Source organism: Rhinichthys klamathensis, unplaced genomic scaffold, assembly GCF_029890125.1.
Source record: "Rhinichthys klamathensis goyatoka isolate OS25496 unplaced genomic scaffold, OSU_Roscu_1.1 h1tg000191l_1, whole genome shotgun sequence".
NCBI lineage: Eukaryota > Metazoa > Chordata > Actinopteri > Cypriniformes > Leuciscidae > Rhinichthys > Rhinichthys klamathensis.
In genome coordinates this window covers 9,302,501-9,315,814 of record NW_026606717.1, presented here as the reverse complement: position 1 = coordinate 9,315,814, position 13,314 = coordinate 9,302,501, and the positions used below count along the sequence as shown (strand labels likewise).

General features: G+C 37.6%; 1 protein-coding gene across 2 annotated transcripts in view; it reads right to left on the bottom strand.

Moving 5' to 3' along the window:
• Positions 1-440: 440 nt before the first annotated feature.
• The window catches only part of sgcd (sarcoglycan, delta (dystrophin-associated glycoprotein)), a 215,553-nt gene continuing 202,679 nt past the window's right edge, over positions 441-13,314 (bottom strand). For both annotated transcript variants that reach the window (XM_056262310.1, XM_056262309.1), the window contains exons 7-8: positions 5,549-5,672; positions 441-922 (exon numbers count right to left, since the gene is read on the bottom strand). In XM_056262310.1, coding sequence (XP_056118285.1) covers positions 746-922; positions 5,549-5,672 — 301 coding nt within the window. In that variant the 3' untranslated portion in view covers positions 441-745. The remainder of the gene's footprint in view (positions 923-5,548; positions 5,673-13,314) is intronic.

The window sequence follows — 13,314 nt, the reverse complement described above, 5'->3', positions numbered from 1 at the left end:
AACTTTTCTTCATTCCGTGCCAAGCCGAAAACAAAAGAGTTTTAAACAAAAATCAGAAATGTTCTCTCCACCTTTCCAAATTAAAGTGGAAATCAGCGCACAACGTGTGAGTTTGGGGTCACTGGGTTTCTCAACATTTTTAATGCAATTAAAAAAGTTGATCTGTGGGAGCAAAAGTCAAGTAACTCAAATGCATGTCTCCTTGTCTAAATAAAAGTCAGTGGGGGTGTGCTTCTTGCCACGAGTGCATTGTATTAAGGCACAGGCGCTGTTCTCCTTTTTGAACAGAGTGGGTGCATGGGTTCCATCCCAGTGCAAGCACAGTTTTGGTTCAGGTGATCACCATCATGAGAGGCATCCCACATGTACGACTTGAGTAATAATACAAAATGAGATGTTACAAATAGTTTTGACCTCAAACCAAAAGAAAACGGTCGCATTTATGTGGCGTATGCAAGATAAAGCACCCACGGTACTTTCCTCAGCAAAACATATTGATTCTGATTGAAAAAGAGGACGCTAATGAGAAAAAGCAAGGTATGCGCGACTTTAACGATGTGTCGAATGGTTTTCTGGTGATCACCTTGAAAGTTTCTGGTTCAAACATTGTTTTACAAAGTATTTTCACGAATCTTGAGGAAATCCTTTTCGGTTCTTGTCAACGTTGGTTTCTTCAAGAGGAACGATTCCTCTGTATGTATGAGTGTAATGTAGTGTGTGTGTGTGGAAGTGAGTTTGTGTGTATCTAGAGGCATAAGTTGCTGCTGATCTGGCAAGTGGAGCCAGTTCCTGCTTGTGATAAGAAGAGTTTTCCGTTGGGACAGACACACACCTCAAAGACAGTCTGTCTAGTTCCAGAGGGGGAGGGGGCTTTTCCCTCCGGCAGACGTAGGAGCTTGATTTTCCTGGCATCCAAGGTGATCTAAAGAGAGAGAAAGGAGAGGATCTGAAGTTTATTTCATTGTTTCACATTATAGATATTTGAAACAAACATACCTTCAATTGGTTTATGTCACTTTCCATGAACAAGGTACAATGTAGGTCCTTTATTGTCAACCTCAGGGGCCTTTATTGAACATTCTTTGTTTTAATATTACTTTTTAAAGCCTCTTAGTAAAACTTGGGCCATGTCTAAAAGTATGAATTTGCTATTTTATAGCAATAAACATTTAAAGGGATAGTTCACTTTGAAATTAATTTTTGGTATGTTTTAGCTTACCTCAAGGGCATCCAAGATGTAGGTGTCTTTGTTTCCGCAGTAGTTTCAATTTTGATATTTTTAGGTCAAACAGTTCTTGTCTGTCAGTCATATAATGCAGGTCTATGGTCACCACCTCAAAGAGCATGCACAGAGAAGTCCAAATTAAACATGATTTAATGACTCGTAAATGTAAGTACACATTGATGGCCTAAGACACGAAACGAGCGGTTTGTGTGAGAAAACGAACAGTATTTATATCGTTTTTACCTCTTGTAAACACAGCCACGTCCAAGTGATCTGAGGGCGCGGGCGCTTCGGTCTGCGCAAGCGCCGGAAAGCGCCGGAAGTGATCTAAATATGGTTGTGAAAAAAATTCAACGTTGTCTGTTGATATATCGAAATATTCTTCCATTGCGATTTCCTGTATATCTAAATATGTTTGGGATCTTCACAGTGAAAGGTAACACTTCCGAAATCTCTGTGTAAACAACGAGTGACGTACACGCGCGAGAGATCACTTCTGGCGCTTGCGCAGACCGAAGCGCCCGCGCCCTCAGATCACTTGGACGTGGCTGTGTTTACAAGAACGATATAAATACTGTTCGTTTTCTCACACAAACCGCTCGTTTCGTGTCTTAGGCCATCAATGTGTACTTACATTTACGAGTCATTAAATCATGTTTAATTTGGACTTCTCTGTGCATGCTCTTTGAGGAGGTGACCATAGACCTGCATTATATGACTGACAGACAAGAACGGTTTGACCTAAAAATATCAAAATTGAAACTACTGCGGAAACAAAGACACCTACATCTTGGATCCCCTTGAGGTAAGCTAAAACATACCAAAAATTAATTTCAAAGTGAACTATCCCTTTAAATCAACATAAAAATGAAATAATAAGTTACTTTGGGACCTTATGGTGTTTTATAGTCAGATATACACTTGTATTTCCCAATTAAAGAGAAAACAACTGTTAATTAAAATGATAGCTTTTGTTAATAAAATGACAATACTTAAAAATATTTTACTACAATTAATATCATTATCATAATGTTAAAAGTTTGGATTTTTTAAAAATGTTTTTGAACAAAGTCCTCACCAAGGCTACATTTATTTGATCAAAATACAGTTAAACAGTAATATTGTGAAATATTTTTACAATTTAAAACAGATTTCTATTTGAATATATCTTAAGATGTCATTTATTACCGTGACGCAAAGCTTAATTTTCAGCTTCATTACTCCAGTGTCACATGATCTTTCAGAAATCATTGTGATATGCTGATTTGCTGCTCAATTATTATGAACAATAATTGGTACTCAATTGTTAATAATGATTCTTAATATTATGAATGTTGAAAACTGTTTGTGCTGCGTAATATTTTTTTGTGGAAAATTAGGATGAATAGAAAGTTCAAAAGAAAAGCATTTTTTTTAATGGAAATCTTTTGTAACATTTTAAATGTCTTTACTGTCACATTTGATCAATTTAAATTGTAATAATATTTCACAAAATTATTTTTTTACTGTATTTCTAGTCAAGTCAAGTCATCTTCATTTATATAGAGATAAACATACTAATTTATATAGAGATAAACAGAGATAAACATACAATTTACGGTAACAGAGATTATTTTGGCTTTATAGCGATTTTGAATAATGTTATTTCCAGCTAAAGTTAGTTTTGATTGATTCACTTCCAGCAAAATGATCATTTGTTATTAACTTAGGGGCCACTAAGACGACGGCGTTCTCTCTAAACAGACTTTAAACGCGAACCTGTGACCTGATGGCATTCACATGCGCATTAAAAATTGATTCTATAGTTGTATTCATTTGAATATATGTGCACAGGTTTGTAATTTCCCTACAAACCATGCCTAAACAAACTACTTGTCTTGCCTATAAATTTGATAAAGAATTTTGTTTTATTTTATCACTTCGGGGTACGCGAACCGGATTTTCAACAACGCTTTATCTGTAGAGTGGGAAAGGGATCCTCCATAGGCAGAGGATAGTTGAGTCTATCTCCACGTCTTTGTAAACTAAAGTTTAATGCGTTTTAGGAAGGATTGTTACTGTGCACCTATGCAACCATTGTGGAGGTGGGGGGTCCAACCACATAAACCGAAATTTCTCGGGCCAGCAGCATGTGTCCAAATTTTAATCTTAACCGTTCTATTTAATCAGAAACGATCTTGAAACAGGGCTTTAAGTGTAAAATACCGAACTTGTCCTTTAATGTTAGATGTACCATATTCATAGAAAGTGCCTTCTATAATGGTAAAGATTAGTTCCATGTTTATTTTTCTCTTTAGAACTCTCAAACTGTAGGCCCAAAAAGACCAGCACCGTCATTTTATTGAACAAAATATTCCATCTCGCAGCCTGTTCATCCAAGTCAAGTCCTCTAACCTCCTACATCCAACCAATCGTAGCAGTTTCAGTGACATAAGCACTCCAGTAAGTCTCGCTTAGACACACTTTTAGCCCTTTACCCGAGCTGCTCCTTTCTCATTTCTCACTTTCTATTTTTCATGGGACCCTTGAGAAAGCATGTATTACCAAGGCTGGGAGAGGAGCTAGTCAAGGTATAAAAAGGTAAGAGGAGTCATTACTGACAGCCTCAAGGAAGCATTCCCGTCAAATGACCTGAAACACTTTTTAAGCAGGGGTCTCAGCTGACTTGCCCAGACATCTGCTACCGAGCAAACCCCTCCCCCTCCCCCTCCCCCTCTGGGGTGGCTAATGTGCAAACCTCCAGTCTAATTGTGGTGGAACTGTCAAGGGGGCAGTCGGGCCGGCGGAGGTGTCTGGTAAAAAAAGAGCGACAAATGAAAGTCCTGAGGGGTACTGGAGTGGAATATGCGACAGACGGGAGAAAGTCAAGAAAGCATAACCTGAAACTATGAGAGCTGATTCAAGCTCGGTCCCTTGACCTCCCTGGGACTCGTTTATCTATCAATCTGCAAGTCAAATGGCAAAACCCAGGGGCGTAGCAATTATTATAAATGGGGGACATGTCCCCCATCACTCTTTTAGACATTTCTGCATTAGTTCCTATTCTTTTTTTTTTCTTTTTTTTGCATGGATAATTGTGACACTTTGCTCATTTATTCAAAAAATGTTTCTGGTAAAGCTCTGACATTTTTCCTCCACGGCTTTGGCATGTTAGCAGATATTAGCTGGGCCAATTAAATGTATAACTTGATACAATTAAAATAGAAGTATACAAATTGAAATCGAATGATACATGCAAATAAAATGACGAAAAAAGGGATGTATTGTGAATAATAATTATATTTTATCTGTGCATGGTTATTTTAGTCAAGGCACAACCTCCTCAAACACTAAAGGTTTTTAAAATGATGAAAGATGATGAAAGATGATGAAAGATAGTGATATCAGAGAGCAATCAAGAAAAATTTATATTTTTATGCAACTAAACATAAAGATATTTAAAGTGCATTATGATGGCGCATGCAGACATGTTCACTGTTACGGAATTATGATGAAAATGAAACAAAAAATAACAAAATTAAGTATTATTTTTACTCATTCAAATTTTTTTTTAAATATCTATGTCTGAAATTGTCTGTCAATTTGCAAGAATGAATTTTTTGAATTGTGCTTCCATACGTATCAGGCATGTGGAAGAACATTTCAGCTCCAAAAGTACAAAAATAAAACAGGTAATTATGAAATAAATTTTTAAATAATGTCAAACTGTGAAATTTAAAGTCCCAATTATGAGAAATAATTTTGCAGCTGTGAGATATAAAGTAGCAATTATGACAAATAAAGTCATAACCGCTTTATTAATTTAGTCTGAAGCTGAAAATGGACCTCCGTAGATTACAGTTATTTGTCCTCTCCCCAAATTATGACTTTTCCATGCCTTAATGACTCTCTCCACTTTTGAAATCATTCCCTAATTGGGAAAAACCATTCTTGCTGTGTGTGTAGGTCTTTGGAATTGGACTTTTATCTTAGTTTTCATAGAACATTATGCATATTAGTTTGATTCATTTAACAATTACAATTATTACAATTCCCGTAAACAGATTCCAACTGTATCTCTTAAAAGACCACAACAGCTCATTTATCAACACATTACCAGTCTGTACAATAAAACCACAGATATTTGAGTCAGATAACTGACATACATATTGTATTACAGCATGAATGTTTAACTAAGCGTCTGCTTCCCTCTGAAGATGAGAAGGGGACATATGGATGTACAGAGCTTGTTTTGATGACAATTAATAGCAGATGGAGGTGTCACAACACAGAGTAGATTAACTACAGCATCAGGAGTCCCAGTACAGAATGAAGGACAGTTACCTCTCCATCTTTTGACTCCAGGCGTAAATCGCTCCTACAGGTCGCTTGGAAATCCCCTGCGTCGGCTTCTATTTTCACTCCTTTAGGTGCCTCCATGTAAAGCGAACGTGTGGGAGACTCCAGCCTGAGCAGAAGACATCACAAAATATAATGTCTTTCTAAATAAGACCTTCAAATCAGATCAAAATGGCCCAAAATGTTACAGCAATGAAGCTGATGAGACTTTAGTGCTTCAAAGTTCATGATTCCCTAGAGGCAATGCAATTTATGCCATCTCATTTTTATCACCAAATGTAATTGGAAGATTTTTGAGTGTTCAATATGAGAATTTTGGAACATTCAGTTCAACATCCAGATGTTAATCAAGACACTTTGGCAATTATATATAGAGGAGTGTTTATTATCATTTTCTCAGAGTCAATTTCTGTATAGACATTTACTACATAGAGATCAAAACAAAACTAAAAAGATAACATTTCCACCATTATTTACATTCATTTAACACACTTTGGCCTTTTGGCCCTGTTTACGTCTGGCATTAAGATGCGTTTTGGTCGATCGGATCACAAGTAGACAAGAGAGCAGTGGTGGAATGTAACGAAGTACAAATACTTCGTTACTTTACTTAAGTACATTTTTCACGTATCTGTACTTTACTTAAGTAGAATCAATAGTGCATACTTTTTACTTTTACTTCGTTACATTTTGCAGCAATTATTATACTTTCTACTCCACTACATTTCTACAACGTTCTGTTAAATTTTCGTTAAATTTTCTGATCAGTTTTTCCCCTGCCAAAACGTCATCCTGACCGTCCGTTCATCGCACGTTTCTGTCTCACCAGTAAAGTTTGATTGCCATAGATATATCAACCCGGTCACACTAAATGCGTCTCTATAGCACGCAGTGTGTTTATCGTGCAATTTATACGCGAAAATTAGTTTTTACATGCATAAGAAACGCATTGGTAGGTTTAATAGTGATGTGGGGTGCGTGTGTATTATACGTTTGGTTAGGATTAGTATGGCAAGCCAAGAGGTTCACAATTACGCCATAAATGAATCGTGTTTACAGCCAAACGCCGTCATATACGGCGTTTTAACATAATATGTGTGTTTATATATATATATATATATATATATATATATATATATATATATATATATATATATATATATATATATACCGTATATAGTAAGGGTATATAGTAAGCTTGATGTGTATATTGCCTAATTGCAAGCTTGTTCAGAAATGGTGACAAAAACTTAAAATATAACTGCTTTTCCATCATATTGAACATCATTATATTAGTATTAGGTTGAATGAGTTAGAATGAACTGTTTTATTAATCATTAGAATATAGACATTAAGAGAATAAATTGTTATGCAAGTACTTTTACTTTTAATACTTAAAGTACATTTAAAATCAGGTACTTTTTACTTTTTACTTAAGTAGGGTTGTCATTGTGGTACTTCTACTTTTACTAAAGTAAATATGTCTCTGGTTATTTGTACTTTTACTTAAGTACTGAGATTCAGTACTTCCTCCACCACTGCAAGAGAGACACATTCCCGTTTACACCTGGTGTTTTAATCCGTCTCTTTTGTCCACTTTCACCCACTTCTGTCCTGATGTCTTTGAGGGGAGGGTCTATAGGTGGGTAAATGTTTGTGTTTTTTCAGATCTTTCGATCTAAAGAACAAAATAAGCATGTGCAATTTACATACGAACTCGCCCAGAGACGATGGAGAAATAGCACGCTTCCCATGATGTTTACGCACCAGGTCAGTAGCGGAGAGTAGGCGGTCTTTTGTGGCTGTTCGAATGCATTTGACCACACGAGCGTTTACACTACGAAAGCAATGTGTTTTCAACTTTCAACTACCTCTAGAAGTGGCAGAAAGTGGACAAGCTCAAAACTTTTTAGACCAAGCTTACACCTGCATTTAGTGACGTCCACTTGTGATCCGATCGACCAAAACTTAGTACCAGGTTTACAGTAAACAGGGCCTTTTTGTTGAACATACCCACAATTGTGAGGAAACAATTGTTTTTGCCCAACAGACATTGTAATTAATGAATAAAATTCCCAACTTCTCTCTTGGTCGAAAACGTTTTTTTTTTGATAAAAAAAAAGGACATTTAGTTGGTACATTCATTAAATAATGCAAGATGATATTTTTTTAAATGAAATGTTATAAATATATTTATAATACCTAATTATATTTATATTTTGTTGTATTTTAATAGAAATGATATTTTAACAAAATTATTGTTTTACAATAAAATATGTAATAAAACATAATTCTACTATATAATAATTATTGTTTAGCTATATTTATCAAATATGTTTTATTTTATAATAATTTAAATAGTATGTCTGTACATTTTATTTAAATTGCAAAGGATGTTTTTGAAAATGGCTTTTTTTATGAGAAACCCACATGATACAACACAATGACCTGCTAGTTAATGAGCTGGATAAGAGATCTGATTAGCATGTTAGTAGGCGAAGCGAAAGTAAGAAGTAAAAAGATGTGAAGGGCCAATCTGATGCAAATTACTAATAACAAAAGGGAAGATGAGGAGACCTAGCTCAGTTGAGATTTAATAGAAAAATCACTTAAAAAATATTTTATTTCAAAAATAGCCTAGATGGATGCATTAAAAGTTTTTAAGATGGTTACGCCTCATGAAAGCTATTTAGGAGTTTAAAGGAGCTGTATGTAAGAAATTTATTTCAATTAATCATAAAATGGCCCTGAAATGTCACTAGACATTAAGAAATCATGTACATTTCAAATACTTATATCACTGACAACAGTAGTCTGGCCAGGATATTGTCATTTAAAAAGTGCAGTTGCAGCCCTCAACTGATGTTGATGTTGTCATGTTGTGTTTTGGTCTGATGCTCCACCCTCCACCTATCTACCAATCACGAAGTCAGTAGTGTTGCGGCATCCGGGTTGCCAGCTCTGCTCTAGTTACCACAGCTGCAGCTCGTCACGTTCCTGCTGGATCCTGCAGCCGATCTGGCAACCTCGAGTCAGGGAGGAGGGGGAGGGGATACACCACTCTACAGTAATTTGACAGTGATTGCAGTACTAGTTTTGGCCACAATCTTACGTACAGCTCCTTTAAACGTTACAAATCAAAGTAAAATTAGGATCATTAGCTTGATGAAACATGAAAGCATCCTTCATTATCCTGAACCCGGCATTCAACCTTTTGAATTTCAAACAGTCAGCATCTGCGTGATATCGGTATTCACAGGGAGGTGGAGCAGAAACACAGGAGCTGTCAAATAGGAAATTTAAGCAGATTAGGTGACACTGGGTTGGTGCACGGCAGTCGCCCCTACCAGGGATAAAAGGGAGTTGACTAATTTGTCGCAGGTAGAAAAACAAAGGTAAAATCTAATTGACCCCCTCTGGGTTTGAGAGATATATTAGGACAAATGCAACACAGCCTGCATGTGTTCTACTCAGCCAAGGGAATACAGCCTATATAGCCTACAAATGCAGCTGCAAAGAAAGAGAAACAGAAGAGGAGTTCAAATAAACCTGTACAGTAGCTTGAACGGTAGCATGGCGCTAACTTTGTGACTCTGTAAACCTGGGAGCTTCCTTACATTTGTTGGTGCCACCTATGCATTCAGCTTGATTCAGTGGTATTAAATAGCCTAATATTTCTGACCACATGAAATGCGCCTTTTCATAGATGTCTATTCCAAATGTAAATACCTAAAGCATTGGTTAGCATTAACGGTTAGCATTCCCATTCAACTAAAAGGCATTTGCTTGGCTGGTGAATATGTTTCATAATTTCTGTTGTTAATGGTTTCCGTTCATGTCCATGTTGGAATCTGCCATGTGTCTGATGAATTTACGCCAAAATAACAGGAAAACATGTTTTCCTCTCCCTTTTAAATCGCATTAAGCCTATATTTACTTTCCTAATAATGCACGATTTAATAGTTAGTTGTGTTTTTATAGCAAACTGGCATTTAGCTGTCTATTTACATTTAGCCTGCTCACAGCTAAAGACAACATTGCTTCTAGCCATGACATTTTCTTTTTACATGTTACAAGTTTAATGCATTTTAGTCATAATGTGTTTCTCTCAGTCCTGTACGAACCAGCAAACCTCATACAAAACAACAATGCAGACAGGTTAAACGGTTGCCTCCGTCAGTTTTCAGCAGCGCCACTAATTTCCATACATTTAGCTTTTTACAGCCTTACACTCTCACTGAGGACTATTTCAAACTTGCTGTTACAATTTTCCATCCCGCCATTGGCTAAGCTGATTATTCCCAGTACATTTATTCAATGATAATGAAAGGACCCAAGGGTGCTGTGACCCTGCGCACGGTGCACAGCATCCACCCAATTACCCCCAGAAATACAGGCCTCAACGGGGCTCAGCAAGACAGTTCTGGGCTCTTTTCAACTCGGATTGGAGTGATGACCAACGGGTCATGAGCAGCGAGCTCGATTCCATGACCAAAATAATTACCGCCTCCTTAAGCTGCGAAAGTAGAATGGACATGGCTGTTGAACAGAAAAGATACGAGATACCACAGAGGCGCTCTTGTTATATTACATGCACACTATAAAACGTGTTTTATGGCCTATTGTTTCACTGTATGCCTCTTTCTCCATTTATACTCACTGCCTTCCCAACTTTTATGGACTGCAAATTTTCCACAGTCAGCCTGTACCTGCCACAGTCCAGTGTCTTAAAAGTGATTATTTCTCACTCTTGCATTATGGGAAAGGAATCGAATAATAAAATGTAAAATCCGTATTGACACTGTAGAATTGCAAAGACAAAAACGTTTTGTGCTGAAAGCCACACAATTCCAAATTGCTACCTGCCAAGCCTTTCAGTCTAATGAAAAAGGGAGTGAATTTTACTTCAGCCCGGATGGAGAGCATGTCATGCAAAACAATAAAACAAAGGGTCAAAATGTCATTTCACATTCAGTCAAGAAAGACGCTGGGATATGAAAAACATCATATCTAAAAAAAATGATCAAGCATCAGTCAAAACTCAGAAAACTCTTCAAACATTGATGATGTCCGAGAGTCTCGACTCAAAAGATTAAAATCACAAAACTTGGGGATAAAGTGTCATGCCAAGTCTTTGTCGTGTGAAGAATTTAAAGGCACTGTCAGCAAATACAAGAAGGTTTATAATACCCAGGAATAGCTATCTGTTAGCATTCTCATTTACCTCAATGGCACTTGTTTGGCCAGCGCAGGACCCACAACCAGATGTAAAAGGCAGCAGACAATGACAAATATCCATTTCCAAGAAAATCCATGTCCATTTCATGCTTTTAAGAGTCCTCCAAAAAAGAATCAGGCACTGCTCTGTTGGCTTGGTGGTCAGGCTGGTTTGTTGGCTGATTTTAGAGAGGTTTTGTGGCTTTTTATCTGTACCAGCTGAGATAGTCCATCTTAATGCAGCTAAGACCAGCTTAAAGTAGTCTCAGACTCAGACGTCATGCCTACGGACCGTTGGGTGAATGTCTGATGCATGAGGCACACAAAATGTGAAACAGTCTGTGAAGTTTGCGGCACCATTTTTGAAGTAAACAATGTTCTTGAATGAATCATTTATTAGATGCACACTGGTCTGTGCAAAACTAACTGTGATTGATTGACTTACATAATGGTCAGACCTCATCTTGGGGCGGTCCTTGGCCAATGAAAGCTGCGATTGAGTCTAGTCATGTCAGTCTAAAACCAGCTTGCTTGTTTAAGCATTGTTTCAGACTACAGGGTTAGGAAGTCACAGTTCGGTACGTACCTCGGTTTTGGGGTCACGGTTCGATATGAGTTCGGTACAACAGCAAAAACCAACGAATCCCCAATGCTAGGTTTCTTTTCATTTATTTTGACCAGACAGTAGTGCAAATTACAGTTTGTTCCACCTAGAGTTATTTAGTCCCCCTGAGGTAGTTGGTACAGAACAGCCTCCACTAGTGTATTAAAGGGGTCATGTATATATATATATATATATATAATGGTACATGCACTTTTACAAGTTGATTGTACTGAAATGTGTGTTGGCAGTGCCTGTACACAAACATCATAAAATGATAAAAATCCATCCAGTGTTTTTGTTTTAATCTCCTTATATGTTTTCCCCTGCCTCAAATCGAGTCGTTCGAGCCTGTGACGTCACAAGCTCGCACGCCCTTCCCACGATTGTTGAATGACAGCCGCGTTTCAACACAGACCCTCCCTCGCTTGTGAGCCAGCTGTCAATCACATATAAAACTTGTGCAGAGATTAGTTTTTGCATTCTTTTTTCTGCCTAGTTATGGTGATTGTCGCATCTGGATGATGTCGTCTGCCCACTACCCCCCCTCATTATATCAGCGGAAAAAAATTAAAATACTCCACCATTTATGGTCGTACAGATCATCATAGACATCATTCGAAACTGTAAAGGGTCTATTTTTATTTCTGTACACTCAAAATAAAAAACAAAACATTTTGTTTTTGTAAAATAAAGAAAACAATAGAATGCCGTTTTCTGCCATCCTGGTTTATTAGGGCCCAAGCCCTGAAAGGGCGAAGGCCCTATTGTTTTCCTTAGGATACATTTTTAAAAAATGTTCTATCGACTATTCGGGCACTTTTGGGGCCCTTAACGTGCTCGAAAACTCTTGAAACTTTCCACATGGATCAGAACCTGCGGCCATCAGGGCCGGGCTGAAGCTGGTACCCGGGGGTGGCAGGGGGGCTCGACAGCGCCCCCTGGAACGGGGTTTGAACACTTGGTCCATAAATCCAACACGCTTGCATGTAATAATATGAAACTCGGTACACATATAGATCTCATCGGTTCATATATACTTCATACTCTTACTTTTTACCCCAGCCCAACAGGAAGTCGGCTATTTAGGGTTGTTTGGAAAACGCATGCAATGGAATTTGAAATACTCCTCCTAGAGAATTCAAACACACGGCACGAAACTCGGTCAGCATGAAGTCAAGACATTGAGGATGAAAAATTGCCAGGGGATTTTTGATATCTCGAACGGTTTTGCCGTGGCGAGGAAACGAAATTATGGCGCGAAAAGAGAAACAGGAAGTGTGTTATAACTTCTTTATACATTAACTGATCTTGGTGAAACTTCAGCAGTGTGTTCATTGTAAGAGGCCGGTCATATGGATGTGACTATTGTGAGTCAAAGTTATAGCGCCACCAACTGGCAGCAGGAAGTGTGTCACTTTCAAAATGCTTTGAAATAAACCTCTTATTTTTACCCGATTTGCTTCAAACTTTATGTGTATAATGTAAACACACGGCAGATGTAGACCTGTGAAAAGATTATTGATACCTTAGATACTGTTGCCGTGGCAACGTATCGAACTTTAATATTTTTGTTTGATGCTTTTGAGACTCTTAGCATGCTTGAAATTTCATAAAACTTGACAGACACATTACATTTATTAGCCAGTAGACATGTGCAAAGTTTCAGAAACGGGCGTGGTGAGGGCTCAGTAGCGCCACCTTTTGTCAAAAGTGGGGGGATTAGTTTTATCTACAGTTACAAAAATCGGTATGCATATTGTTCTCCTCGAGCCGGACAACTTTCTAATTGACAGTCATTAGCTCCGAACAACACGAAGTCAGATATTTTGGTTTGAATATGGTGAGCCTCTCTCTGAGCCTACATCTCTGTATGGCAAGCCCTTTTAATATTTAAAAGCTAAGTTTGACTATCCGGAATTAACATTGTAGA